Raw genomic sequence first — 15,368 nt, 5'->3', positions numbered from 1 at the left:
TTGCAATGCCTTCTGGGAAGGGGCGGCAACTTCCTCTGAAACTGCAGTTGCTATGGAAACCTGACCTGAAACCTATTACACTGCTTGTGCTGCACTGAGCATGTGCGAGATCTGCAAGGATGAGATCCAGGAAGAAATACAGTCTGGCTTCAGATGCCCACACTTAAGATGGCCACGGCTTGCTGTAAGTTTATAAAATAACAAACTACTGCTATAAACTAACAAAACAGACCTTAGTTTACAGACTAACCTTACTAGAATACATTAAGCTTGTGTATTATAGGGGTATTTCTATTTATAAAGTATAATTTCGGCCGGAACACCACTTTAATGTAATGCAGTTATTAATTTTGCTAATATAAAAGAGAACAGATCAGCATGAAGCTTTCTGACAATGCAGTGGAATATATCTCATTTTTTGTATCCATTGAGCTCCAATTCCAAAAAAAAAAAAAAAAAAATTTAGTCATTCCCATATTTTATTTCACAGAATACCAAAATGCTTACCTTGTGTTACAGTTTTGAGAACAACCAGTGTTGAAATAAATCGGAGTGGTAAGTTATTGCTCTTAAAAAAAGCTACAGATTTCGGCTTGCGTTCCATGCCATTATCTTCTGTGGAATTACACAGAACTCCTTTATACGTTTCATCGCCAATTCGCCTTAGAGTTGAGGTCATGGTGGACTGTGGCCATAAGAAAGGGAAAAACATAGTGTAAAACAATGAATGGAGATCATAGCATAACGAGTCATTTAAAAGAACAGACAGCTACTATGTGGATATAAAATACTGCTGTGTGATGTCAATCCAGAAAAAGATTGGTATTCTTAAATCTACAGAAACTGGGTTACAGAAGTCCAGCTAGAAGTATAATTAGCTTTACCTGTGTCGCAGAATCAAGCTGAACCACAGTCCAATATGTAAACCTCATGAATGACAAATGCATCTTGGCATTGACATATGGCATCCATTCAAACTGCTCCACAATAATAGGCAGGGCCTGAAAAACGGAAAAATTTTAAAATGTAGTTTACTTTTTTTTTGCAAAAAAAAAAAGGCCAAATGCCAAAAAGTTACTCCGACCAAAACAACTTTTTTCTTAAAAAGGCGTCTTTTGTGCATCAGCCTTTCATAACCAAGCCTATGATAGAGATATATATATATATATATATATACACGATATATATATATATATATATATATACACGATATATATATATATATATATATATATATATATATATATATGTTATACTAACCTGCAGAGCTACTGGTTGCCGTGTCCTTATTCAATTTACCAGATTATCTAAGCTATTATATATTATGAACCCCCACAGGTCTAGTGAGACTGTAGGTCCTGCAGGCAATATATACGAATCATCTTTTATCAATTTCCCATGTGGTGAACTAAGATATTTTGTGTGGTTATTCCATGAGAAACCAATTTTCATTGCCATCACCTTACCTACTGTTACTATTGTTAACAGTGTCACATGTATGTATATATGTATTGTGTTATGTGCCAAGATACATCATGAATGTTACCTTATATTTTTATGACCTCAATCGTGTATGGTTATTATTCAGCCTTTAATAAACTATTATTAACAAAATATCTTTTTATGTTCACTCACTTACCTTCCTTGCAGCTACGTGCTTCATACAAAGTCCCACGCTCCTTGTTAATTAACTTCTTGTTAATTAACCCCTTCCTCTGCTGAGCACAGAGCGGTGATTGTCAGTCACCAGCTCTGTGTCCTGCCCTTCCAGGTCTCACTGGAGCGCTGGACCGCGGAGAGAGCGGGAGCAGCACGCTGAGGCTCTCAGCATTGCGCTGAGCAGCTAAGCCAGCTGTTAGTCATAAATCTGGGCGGATCCCAACATTATTGTTGGGATTCCTGTAGAGCCTGTAGGATTGACTCTGTGACATCAGCCACCAGCAGGCTTTAGGTTGGGGTGGTTGCCATCTGTTTGTATAGACAGCGGGCTTCAGCCCGCTGTCGGCTGATTCTGGGTCACAGGAGTGCAGAAATAAGTGCACTCCTATGATCTATAGGAGAAATATGGCCAAAAGAGCTTTGGCCATAGTTCTCCTTTAAATAATACGCATTTGTGCTCAAGCACAGTGAACGTTTCTGGCAGGATAAGTGACAGTGCTTTGTTGAAACCTGCAACTCTAGAAGAGCACCATAAAATGTTGTAATAAGCTTACCTTGGCACACTTTTCCTGCACACAGTTTACGGGCAATTTGTCTGTGCATAGTGGCTTGTCTCCAATTCTACTTTCTTCCGATGCATACATCCAGTCCATAAGAAAGGTTAAGAGTTTGTATACTTGCATATTGGTAGGAATCTGCAAAATGGCCAACATGTTATAATTTTCATCTGTGTACTGTGCACATTAGAATAATAAATTGAGCCAATTTATGCTGATGATCTGGCATTGCTTTTTCACACAATGAATAGACAGTTTGACCTTGCCTGACTTCACTTGAATTAAGATGTGAAATGCTGCCAGGATCTGATGGAGCTGCCTGTGCATGGTAGGAGACACCATCAGGTGCTGAAAGCTCTGTCACAGAAAAAACTAAAATGTTTGCTTATAGCTTTAAAGATAAAGATAACCAGTCACAATATGGCTTATGCAAGAATCGGAATACTCCCCGTTAAATAATTACCACCACACAGACTAACTTATGAAAGGCTTGCCCCATATTTAGCTGTATCTACTTTGTCCTTGTCCAAACTGAGTCAGGGGGTTCAAGATCACCAGAGGTTTGGAAACTGATGACCTGTCAAAACCTGACAGCTACTAGATGTATGCATAACTTTATAAGGTACCAACTATTCAAATAGGATCTGACTCCCTTATCTGTGCTAACCACTAAGACAGAGTAAAAAAAATAAAAATTCTTTAAAAAAAAAAAAAAAAAAGCACAAACAATTTAAAAGGAGTTGTAAAGGCAGAAGGTTTTTGATCTTCATGCATTCTCTGCATGAAGATCAAAAACCTTCTGTATGTAGCAGCCTCCCCAGCACCCCCTAATTACTTACTTGAGCCCCATCTCTCTCCACCGATGTCCACGAGTGTCTTAGCCGTCCGAGACTCTCCTCCAGATTGGCTGAGACACAGCAGTGGCGTCATTGGCTCCCGCGGCTGTCAAAGTCAGTGAGCCAATCACGGAAGAGGGTGTGAATGGACACACGGAGCTGTGACTCGGCTTGGGTGCCCCCATAGCAAGTTGTTTGCTGTGGGGGCACTCGACAGAAGGGAGGGGCCAGGAGCAGCGAAGAGGGACCCTGAGAAGAGGAGGATCTGGGATGCTCTGTGCAAAACCAACTGCACAGAGGAGGGAAGTATAACATGTTTTTTTTGTATTTTTTAAACAAGAATTTACAAATCACTTTAAGATGGAAAAGCCCAACTGTGATCGGTTCTTTTTAAATATTATATTAAACAAAAAATGTTTCTTAAAACTATGGTGTAATGTGAAGAGAAAACAAAATTAGGCCTCATTCACACTGACATGGTCAAACCTCGTTTAGATGCATATAGAGGACATTTCTAAACACACATAAATGGATGTAATGGTTTTTAAATGGTGCCATACACATAGAGTTTCCCTGCGATTAGGTGCAGTCGGTTTAACTTCTTTGAGGGAAAATAGAATTATGTGAGCCAGACTCCAACTAGAAATTCTAAAATGTGGCTAAACCTGCTTTAAAAAAAAGGAAAGAAAAAGTGATCTGCGATGCATAAAAGGATATTTATACTTCCCAGATCACTTCTGCTTTTATAAAAGCTATACGTAGGGAGTACAAGGGTGAATGAGGTTTTTAATAAAGCCTTCTACCACTGCAGAAAAGGGAGACACTTTTTTAAACACCTGAAGGTTGGCAATCTTCAACATTTTGAAAGTTAGCACAGATCTAGTTGGTACTTGTCCGCTGTCTTCTTTTCAGGAAATACCAACAAATAATGGCTACCCGAAAAACTGTTGGCCAATAAGCCATACTAGAGGAGGACAGCTATAGCGATATGCTGCATAAATGCATCACATTACAGTGCTATTTAGTAACACATTAACCTAACCCTCCAACCATTGATATTATTATTGTAATTCTATGCAATACTGACATATATGGTAATCACACACACAAAGGTTGGACTTGATGGACTTGTGTCTTTTTTCAACCTCACCTACTATGTTACTCTTTACTTAAACAGCACTAACATATTTCACAACTACCTACAGAAAGTCTCATGTTAGAATTTGTAACAAAAAATACATAACTTGAACAAAGTGGCAGTGGAAGTGTGGCCCGTATAAGAAAATTTAAACTTGCCTTAGCTTTTTGGGGAACAGGAGCTTTTTCAGTCTTATTATATTTTGGTTCACGTATGACCTGAGAAACATCTTTGCATTTCTGCACTGTAAGAAACGCTTGCTTTTTCTGAAAAACATACAGCTTACGTTAGCAACATGTCTCAGCTGGCAACAACAATTCTATCACACAAATTACTTTAAAGTCAAATTTTTTATGGTCAAATAAAACAGAAGAAAAAAAAAACTACACGATTGTCTCCCAAAATGGGGATATAGCCACAGTGCAATCCTAGAAATTCCATGGTTTTTAACTTGTTGTAGTCACTTGTTGGTTTGGGATGATGGTACCCTTGGGGTCTTATGCCTATCTTTCTCCCTTTTTTTAATTTATGAACAAAAAAATAAATATTATTATATTATAGTATATTCAGAAATGTTGGCTTACTGAAAGTATGGTATGTCCATGTACAGTATAGTATGCACTCAATACTTGCTTGGGGCTCTTTTTACTGCATCAATGCGGTGTGGCATGGAGGTGATCAGCCTGTGACACTGCTGTGTTATGGAAGGTTTCTTTCTGAGTGGCTTTCAGCTCATCTGCATTGTTGGGTCTGGTGTCTCATCTTCCTCTTGACAATACTCCACATATTCTCTATCGAGTTTATGTCAGGCGAGTTTGATGGCCAATCAAGCACAGTGATACCATGATCATTAAACCAGGTATTGGTACTTTTGGCAGTGTGGGCAGGTGCCAAGTCCTTCTGGAAAATGAAATCGGCATCTCCATAAAGCTGGTCAGCAGAGGGAAGCATTAAGTGCTCTAGATTTTCCTCCCCAAATCATCACGGACTGTGAAAACTTCACAATGCACCTCATGCAACTTTGATTCTGTGCCTCTCCACGCTTCCTCCAGACTCTGGAACCTTGATTTCCAAATGAAATGGAAAATTTTCCACAGTCCGTGATGATTTGGGGAGCCATGTCATCTGCCGGTGTTGGTGAATTGTCCATCAAGTCCAAAGTCAGCGCAGCGCTCTACCAGGAAATTCTAGCGTACTCTATGGAGATGCCGATTTAATTTTCCTGTAGGACTTGGTACCTGCCCACACTGCCAAGAGGACGATAAAAGACACCAGACCCAACAATGCAGGTGAGCTGAAAGACACTATCAAAGCAACCTGGGCTTCCATAACACTCCATGCCACGCCGCACTGATGCAGTAATTCTATACATGGACATAGGGAATTCGATCAGCCATGACTAACTGTAGCCACAACATGTGAAAGCATCATTACATGGTAAGGCAAATGATACAGGGAATGTAACTACATTAACCAGTTGCCGACCGCCGCACGACGATGTACGTCGACAGAGCGGCACGGGCAGGCAAAAGGACTTACATGTACGTCCTTGCCTGCCCGCGGGTGGAGGGTCCGATCAGACCCCCCCCGGTGCCTGCGGCGGTCGGCAAATCTCCCCCGGCGATCGGTGGTGAGGGGGAGGCCATCCATTCGTGGCCCCCCCCCTCGCGATCGCTCTCAGCCAATGGGATCATTTCCCTGCCTCTGTATTGTACACAGAGGCAGAGGAAATGATGTCATCTCTCCTCGGCTCGGTATTTTCCGTTCCGGGCCGAGGAGAGAAGACTGAAATGTGAGTGCACCAAACACACACACACACACAGTAGAACATGCCAGGCACACAAAACACCCCGATCGCCCCCCGATCCCCCCCCCAATCACCCCCCCCCCCCCCGTCACAAACTGACACCAAGCAGGTTTTTTTTTTTTCTGATTACTGTATTGGTGTCAGTTTGTGACAGTTACAGTGTTAGGGCAGTGAGTGTTAGGCCCCCTTTAGGTCTAGGATACCCCCCTAATAAAGTTTTAACCCCTTGATCACCCCCTGTCACCAGTGTCGCTAAGCGATCATTTTTCTGATCGCTGTATTAGTGTCGCTGGTGACGCTAGTTAGGGACGTAAATATTTAGGTTCGCCGTCAGCGTTTTATAGCGACAGGGACCCCCATATACTACCTAATAAATGTTTTAACCCCTTCATTGCCCCCTAGTTAACCCTTTCACCACTGATCACCGTATAAGTGTTACGGGTGACGCTGGTTAGTTCGTTTATTTTTTATAGTGTCAGGGCACCCGCCGTTTATTACCAAATAAAGGTTTAGCCCCCTGATCGCCCGGCGGTGATATGCGTCGCCCCAGGCAGCGTCAGATTAGCACCAGTACCGCTAACACCCACGCACGCAGAATACGCCTCCCTTAGTGGTATAGTATCTGAACGGATCAATATCTGATCCGATCAGATCTATACTAGCGTCCCCAGCAGTTTAGGGTTCCCAAAAATGCAGTGTTAGCGGGATCAGCCCAGATACCTGCTAGCACCTGCGTTTTGCCCCTCCACCCGGCCCAGCCCACCCAAGTGCAGTATCGATCGATCACTGTCACTTACAAAACACTAAACGCATAACTGCAGCGTTCGCAGAGTCAGGCCTGATCCCTGCGATCGTTAACAGTTTTTTTGGTAGCGTTTTGGTGAACTGGCAAGCGCCAGCGGCCTAGTACACCCCGGTCGTAGTCAAACCAGCACTGCAGTAACACTTGGTGACGTGGCGAGTCCCATAAGTGCAGTTCAAGCTGGTGAGGTGGCAAGCACAAATAGTGTCCCGCTGCCACCAAAAAGGAAGACAAACACAGGCCCGTCGTGCCCATAATGCCCTTCCTGCTGCATTCGCCAATCCTAATTGGGAACCCACCACTTCTGCAGCGCCCGTACTTCCCCCATTCACATCCCCAACCAAATGCAGTCGGCTGCATGAGAGGCATTTTTATGTCCTCCCGAGTACCCCTACCCAACGAACCCCCCCAAAAAAGATGTTGTGTCTGCAGCAAGCGCGGATATAGGCGTGACGCTCGCTATTATTGTCCCTCCTGTCCTGAGAATCCTGGTCTTTGCATTGGTGAATGTTTTGAACGCTACCATTCACTAGTTGAGTATTAGCGTAGGGTACAGCATTGCACAGACTAGGCACACTTTCACAGGGTCTCCCAAGATGCCATCGCATTTTGAGAGACCCGAACCTGGAACCGGTTACAGTTATAAAAGTTACAGTTACAAAAAAAGTGTAAAAAAAAAAAAAAAAACACAAACAAAAATATAAAATAAAAAATAATAGTTGTCGTTTTATTGTTCTCTCTCTATTCTCTCTCTCTATTGTTCTGCTCTTTTTTACTGTATTCTATTCTGCAATGTTTTATTGTTATTATGTTTTATCATGTTTGCTTTTCAGGTATGCAATTTTTTATACTTTACCGTTTACTGTGCTTTATTGTTAACCATTTTTTTGTCTTCAGGTACACCATTCACGACTTTGAGTGGTTATACCAGAATGATGCTTGCAGGTTTAGGTATCATCTTGGTATCATTCTTTTCAGCCAGCGGTCGGCTTTCATGTAAAAGCAATCCTAGCGGCTAATTAGCCTCTAGACTGCTTTTACAAGCAGTGGGAGAGAATATCCCCCCCCCCCACCGTCTTCCGTGTTTTTCTCTGGCTCTCCTGTCTCAACAGGGAACCTGAGAATGCAGCCGGTGATTCAGCCAGCTGACCATAGAGCTGATCAGAGACCAGAGTGGCTCCAAACATCTCTATGGCCTAAGAAACCGGAAGCTACGAGCATTTTATGACTTAGATTTCGCCGGATGTAAATAGCGCCATTGGGAAATTGGGGAAGCATTTTATCACACCGATCTTGGTGTTGTCAGATGCTTTGAGGGCAGAGGAGAAATCTAGGGTCTAATAGACCCCAATTTTTTCAAAAAAGAGTACCTGTCACTACCTATTGCTATCATAGGGGATATTTACATTCCCTGAGATAACAATAAAAATGATTAAAAAAAAAAAAAAATGAAAGGAACAGTTTTAAAATAAGATAAAAAAGCAAAAAAATAATAAAGAAAAAAAAAAAAAAAAAAAAAAAAAAAAAAAAAGCACCCCTGTCCCCCCTGCTCTCGCGCTAAGGCGAACGCAAGCGTCGGTCTGGCGTCAAATGTAAACAGCAATTGCACCATGCATGTGAGGTATCACCGCGACGGTCAGATCGAGGGCAGTAATTTTAGCAGTAGACCTCCTCTGTAAATCTAAAGTGGTAACCTGTAAAGGCTTTTAAAGGCTTTTAAAAATGTATTTATTTTGTTGCCACTGCACGTTTGTGCGCAATTGTAAAGCATGTCATGTTTGGTATCCATGTACTCGGCCTAAGATCATCTTTTTTATTTCATCAAACATTTGGGCAATATAGTGTGTTTTAGTGCACTGAAATGTAAAAAAGTGTGTTTTTTCCCCAAAAAATGCGTTTGAAAAATCGCTGCGCAAATACTGTGTGAAAAAAAAAAAATGAAACACCCACCATTTTAATCTGTAGGGCATTTGCTTTAAAAAAATATATAATGTGTGGGGGTTCAAAGTAATTTTCTTGCAAAAAAAAATAATTTTTTCATGTAATCAAAAAGTGTCAGAAAGGGCTTTGTCTTCAAGTGGTTAGAAGAGTGGGTGATGTGTGACATAAGCTTCTAAATGTTGTGCATAAAATGCCAGGACAGTTCAAACCCCCCCCCAAATGACCCCATTTTGGAAAGTAGACACCCCAAGCTATTTGCTGAGAGGCATGTCGAGTCCATGGAATATTTTATATTGTGACACAAGTTGCAGGAAAGAGACAATTTTTTTTTTTTTTTTGCACAAAGTTGTCACTAAATGATATATTGCTCAAACATGCCATGGGAATATGTGAAATTACACCCCAAAATACATTCTGTTGCTTCTCCTGAGTACGGGGATACCACATGTGTGAGACTTTTTGGGAGCCTAGCCGCGTATGGGACCCCGAAAACCAAGCACCGCCTTCAGGCTTTCTAAGGGCGTAAATTTTTGATTTCACTCTTCACTGCCTATCACAGTCTCGGAGGCCATGGAATGCCCAGGTGGCACAACCCCCCCCCAAATGACCCCATTTTGGAAAGTAGACACCCAAAGCTATTTGCTGAGTGGTATAGTGAGTATTTTGCAGACCTCACTTTTTGTCACAAAGTTTTGAAAATTAAAAAAAGAAAAAAAAAATTTTTTTTGTCTTTCTTCATTTTCAAAAACAAATGAGAGCTGCAAAATACTCACCATGCCTCTCAGCAAATAGCTTGGGGTGTCTACTTTCCAAAATGGGGTCATTTGGGGGGGGGGGGGGGGTTGTGCCACCTGGGCATTCCATGACCTCCGAAACTGTGATAGACAGTGAAGAGTGAAATCAAAAATGTACACCCTTAGAAATCCTGAAGGCGGTGATTGGTTTTCGGGGCCCCGTACGCGGCTAGGCTCCTAAAAAGTCCCACACATGTGGTATCCCCATACTCAGGAGAAGCAGCAGAATGTATTTTGGGGTGCAATTCCACATATGCCCATGACCTGTGTGAGCAATAAATCATTTAGTGACAACTTTGTGCAAAAAAATAAATAAATAAATAGTCACTTTCCCGCAACTTGTGTCAAAATATAAAATATTCCATGGACTCAACATGCCTCTCAGCAAATAGCTTGGGGTGTCTACTTTCCAAAATGGGGTCATTTGGGGGGGGGGGGGGGGGTTGTGGCATCTGGGCATTTTATGGCCTTCAAAACTGTGATAGGTAGTGAGGAGTAAAATCAAAAATGTACGCCCTTAGAAATCCTGAAGGCAGTGATTGGTTTTCGGGGCCCCGTATGCGGCTAGGCTCCCAAAAAGTCCCACACATGTGGTATCCCCATACTCAGGAGAAGCAGCTAAATGTATTTTGGGGGGGCAATTCCACATATGCCCATGGCCTGTGTGAGCAATATATCATTTAGTGACAACTTTTTGTAATTTTTTTTTTTTTGTCATTATTCAATCACTTGGGACAAAAAAAATGAATATTCAATGGGCTCAACATGCCTCTCAGCAATTTCCTTGGGGTGTCTACTTTCCAAAATGGGGTCATTTGTGGGGGTTTTGTACTGCCCTGCCATTTTAGCACCTCAAGAAACGACATAGGCAGTCATAAATTAAAGGCTGTGTAAATTCCAGAAAATGTACCCTAGTTTGTAGGCGCTATAACTTTTGCGCAAACCAATAAATATACACTTATTGACATTTTTTTTACCAAAGACATGTGGCCAAATACATTTTGGCCTAAATGTATGACTAAAATTGAGTTTATTGGATTTTTTTTTAGAACAAAAAGTAGAAAATATCATTTTTTTTTCAAAATTTTCGGTCTTTTTCCGTGTATAGCGCAAAAAATAAAAACGGCAGAGGTGATCAAATACCATCAAAAGAAAGCTCTATTTGTGGGAAGAAAAGGACGCAAATTTTATTCCCTAGGCTTAGGGTCTCTGCTAAAATAAATAAATAAATAAAAGTATATTGTTGAGGGATACAAGTAATTATCTAGCAAATAATACTAATTTAAACAAAAAGTGCCAGAAAATGCCTGATCTTAAATAAAAGACTTTATCATGTTTTTTGATCAGTCATATTTTCAATATTAATGCCAAAATTTCACGATTTGTGCCAGAGTATGCTAACTTTTGAGCACAACTGTACATAGCTACACTGGTACAAGTTGGACCAATATAACTATGTAAAAATATACCATACCTGGAAATCATTTTTAAGACTTCAGGTTTTTAAAGCCCTTTCAGAAGCTAATTTTACCACTTAGGCTTAATGTACACAGGACGTTTTGAAACCTCTCCTGAACGATTCAACTTGACAGATAGTTACCAACGTTTAAAAACGTCTGTTTTGCCGCGTTTACATGTCACGTTTAGCCGCGTTTGTGTTTAGAAGCGTTTTTTTACCATCAAATAGTCAAAAATGTATCTGCTATAAAAACGCCTGTAAACGAGTTACCGCATTTACAAATCTGTTACAGGTATTTGGCATTTCAAAATGCCTCTGAACATCTGTCCTTGCTTTCCAAAAAATGATTCTAAACTCAACTGCCTGGAAACGACCCTGTGTACTTGTACTGATAAGATGACATAGAGAGGGGGTTCTGAGCCAAACACTAGCAGGGATGAGAAACACAGAGATCATTCCCTGTGTATAGAGCTCTGTGTTGAATGCCAACTCAGAGCTGTGGGCTGTGAATGTACACAGCCCATCAGCAGGTCCCAGGCGTGAATCATTGGTAGGGACTTGCTGACATGCGTATGCATGTGCCCTAAACACAGAATTAGGTAGTGACGTACGGGTACATTTCTTTGCCTACAGTAGCTGCTTGTCCATGTAAATTGCGGATGGTCGGGGCGTGGCCTGGACCGGCATGGTGTAGGGAGTGTGGTACGGGAGCTCCGCTTGCCTAACATCCGTTATTATACATCCTGGGGCTAAACTTGTTCTTTTTCTTTACAATACCGGATTTCTGGACTGACATGGTACCAAGGAACATGTCACCGCCAAAAAAACCGACGGATTCAGCTGCTAAATTGGCTAAATACCGCCATGCAGAAAAGGAGGCCGAGGAAGATAATGGCGCCGGATCTCCTTCTGGGACGAGCTCTCCTGCAGAGGACACTGCACGGGTGCTGGAGGTGATATCGGATTGCAAAAGTACCCTGACGGGTAAAACTGAGGAGGTTAAAATTGATGTCTCGCTCAAACGCCAAGACCTACAGAAACTCCGAGATTGGGTCACCGAGACGGAGAACCGTATAAGCCATGTGGAGGACGAGATGCACCCGTTACAAATGGCTACAGAACAACTACAGCACCAGCTCCACACAATTCTAGTTAAACAGGACGATATGGAGAATTGCCTCAGGAGGTGCAACCTACGAAGGATCAGAGGGCACAGACCCCCCCTTATTTATTGAGAATCTCCTTATTACCACCTTCGGACGGGCCGAATTCTCCACGTCTTTTGTGGTTGAAAGAGCGCACAGGCTGGCTGCCAAACCTCCCCCTCAGGGGGCACCACCTAGAACATTCATAGCCAAAATGCTTAATTTCCGAGATCGAGATGCGGTTCTCCGCCTCACCAAACTAAAAGGCAATATTCCTTTCAAGAACGGCGAGATCAAGGTATTTCCAGACTTTTCAGCTGAGGTTCAGAAAATTTACTGAAGCCAAACGGCAACTGAGGATATATATAATAGGATATTCTTATGCGATGTTATTTCCAGCTAGACTCCGCGTAGCTGGAGGACCGGGCACATTTCTTTGAAACGCCAGAAGCTGTCCTTTCCTGGCTTGAAAATACAGCGGCACCAGCATGGGACCTCGCTTGACAACTCGGCTGCTCCCCTTTTGGATGACCATCCAGTTTAAGGTGTCTGTACGGATGAATAATTTTTCCTAAACTTTCTAGAAACATCTGGAACATGAAACCCTGAAGGTACTGTGTGGTTTTGAGCTCCTCTAAACCCCGTGGTCTGTGTCCCCCCCCCCACTCCCCCCCCCCCCCCCGTCCGTAGGGGGGCGAAAATCTCTCTCCACTCTGTCCCGCTTTGGTACCATTCCCCCGTCATTTTTGTTTATTTCATCCCAGGTTATCCCCTCCCCTAAGGCCACACATGGCTGCCACGGTACTGAACTTGATATCTATGGCCCTGACCTTCTAATTTAAATGGCAGGCTGACTACCGACATGGCATCTGTGACAAGGCCTTGAACTTTCAAATCCTCCCGGTCCCCCTGCATACTTCATCCTGATGTCACAAGAATGGATGTCACACTCTTTGTACTGTAGTATGTTTTTCAGCAGTTAATCGCCCCCTTAGATGCGGAGACCCCTAGGGGCCCCGCTACTGTTACTAATAACTGCAACGTGTTTTGTTTGACTCAAGTCTGGTTTCCCTGGCCTGCCCGGTTCCCAATGTCTACACTTGATAGATCTTCAGTGTGCTGTCTTGCCGGGCATGCCAGCGTGTTAGTTTATGTTGTTTTAAGTTTAAATACGTGGTTTTTCTTTTTTTGTTACAATACTCATTACATATATGGTGTACACAGAGATACTTGTGGTCATGATTGCATAAAGGCACGGATGTTATCCAAAAAGCCGTGCTTTTTTTGTGCTGCTGATATGCTGCAGATCTGGTGGCGTATGTTGCAATATCCTGTTCTGGGGGTCCCGGGCTCTGCGGGCGGTCCTGCATATCCTCCTGGTTGTGGGGGGGTGTGCGGGATGGGCGCGTGGAGTTGGGATGCTGGGACACTGGATACCTATTGCCCTGTTAATATGCCTGATATAAAATGTATTACATGGAACGTATGTGGCCTCAGAGCTAGACCCAAGCGTAATGCAGTCCTGTCTTACCTTAAAAAGCAGATGCAGGGATTATGGTATTGGTAGAGACCCACCTCACAGGCCAACTTATGTTAGCACTTAAAAAACCGTGGGTGGGGTGGATGTATCAAGCTCTATTTACTGCAAACTCTAGGGGTGTAGCTATCCTTGTGGCAAAAACGGTGCAATTTGTACTATTAACGCTTAAATCTGACCCCCAAGGTAGATTTTTATTCTTGCATGCCAAAGTAAACGGATTAGAACTCCTAATACTAGCAATGTACATACCCCCCCCATTTCAGTTTGGTGTTCTGACAGAGGGGTGGCATTTATGTCCCAATTCCCTACTGTCCCTGTGCTTTGGTTAGGCGATTTTAATATTATTATCCACAAAGACTTAGATAGATTGACATTGACACCTCCTGATAACCCCAGTCAATCCTACACTAGGTTTGGTAAGCTCCTTACTGACCTTAATTTAGTGGATACATGGCGGCACCGGCACCCAAAAAGACAGGGTATTTTCGTGCTTCTCTACATCACACAACGCTATGTCACGCATAGATCTAATTCTGATCTCTCACGCCATTCTCCCCATTTTGGGCGAGGTAGGATTTAACCCACGGGTCCTATCCGATCACGCCCCGTACTGGATCACACTTCGAATAGACTCCTCCCCTATGACATATACACGGAAACTAAACCCTTTTTGGCTGACGGTTATCCCTGAGCTAGAGGGACTTGGTACTGAATGGGAATTGTTCTTCCAGATCAACAGGAACACTGCACCACTTGAGATGATCTGGGACGCTTTTAAAACGCATGCTAGGATGATATTATTGCAGCGTATATCCAGATATCGTCGGAGCTCATCTCAGGTGGTTAGGCAGGCAGAACAATCCCTTGCAGAAGCAGAGAGAGACTTTTTGGCTGACCCATCACCGTCCACAGTGGATCGGTTAAAACTACAAACTAGACTTCATTTCCAAAAAGCTGAAAGGAAGATCTTTTACAACAGAGGATGTATGAGTGTGGAGAGCGGGCGGGACGCCTCCTGGCATACCTGGCCCACTTGGACCATAAACCTCCCGTTGTGGTATCTCTTCGCACTGCCGAGGGAACAATGATTACTGACCCCGATATGGTGGCTGAAGAGTTTTGCTACTCTCTATTCCTCCACTGCCACCAACCCCCCTGAGGAATTAGTGACACTCTTAGCTAATATAGAAGTGCCCACTCTGACACATGACCAATATGAGCTGTTGGAGGCTCCTATATCCAAGGATGACATAATTGAAGCCATGTCTTTACTTAACCCGTCTAAAGCACCCGGCTCTGATGGTCTCCCCCTTGAATTCTACACGACGTATACTGAGACCCTAGTTCCCAGACTACATGACCTATTTTCCCATATGTTTAAAGCTGGTGCTTTGCCCCCTTCTATGTGCGAAGCCTATATCGTGCTGATACCCAAACCTGGGAAAAATACTGTCCTCCCTGAATCGTATCGTCCAATATCCCTACTCCAACTGGACATTAAGATATTGGCCAAGATCTTGGCACTACGTCTGAATAAGGTGATAATGAACCCTAATCCACCCAGACCAAACTGGGTTCATGCCAGCCAAAAACACAGCTTATAATTTACGTAGAATGAATGAATGAATGAATGAATGAAGGAAGGATTTGTAGAGCGCTGCAAATGCGAACTGAATCGCCTCAAGGCGCT

General features: G+C 42.8%; 1 protein-coding gene across 1 annotated transcript in view; it reads right to left on the bottom strand.

The window, feature by feature from the left end:
* The window catches only part of CCDC138 (coiled-coil domain containing 138), a 105,575-nt gene that overhangs the window by 27,844 nt on the left and 62,363 nt on the right, over positions 1-15,368 (bottom strand). Inside the window, exons 9-12 of the mRNA XM_073614809.1 lie at positions 4,349-4,456; positions 2,214-2,354; positions 885-1,001; positions 508-685 (exon numbers count right to left, since the gene is read on the bottom strand). Of these exons, the coding sequence (XP_073470910.1) occupies positions 508-685; positions 885-1,001; positions 2,214-2,354; positions 4,349-4,456 (544 nt within the window). The remainder of the gene's footprint in view (positions 1-507; positions 686-884; positions 1,002-2,213; positions 2,355-4,348; positions 4,457-15,368) is intronic.

The sequence above is a fragment of the Aquarana catesbeiana genome, linkage group LG02 (assembly GCF_042186555.1).
Source record: "Aquarana catesbeiana isolate 2022-GZ linkage group LG02, ASM4218655v1, whole genome shotgun sequence".
Lineage (NCBI taxonomy): Eukaryota > Metazoa > Chordata > Amphibia > Anura > Ranidae > Aquarana > Aquarana catesbeiana.
Note: the sequence above shows the minus strand (reverse complement) of the source record. Positions and strands in the feature narration are given on the sequence as shown.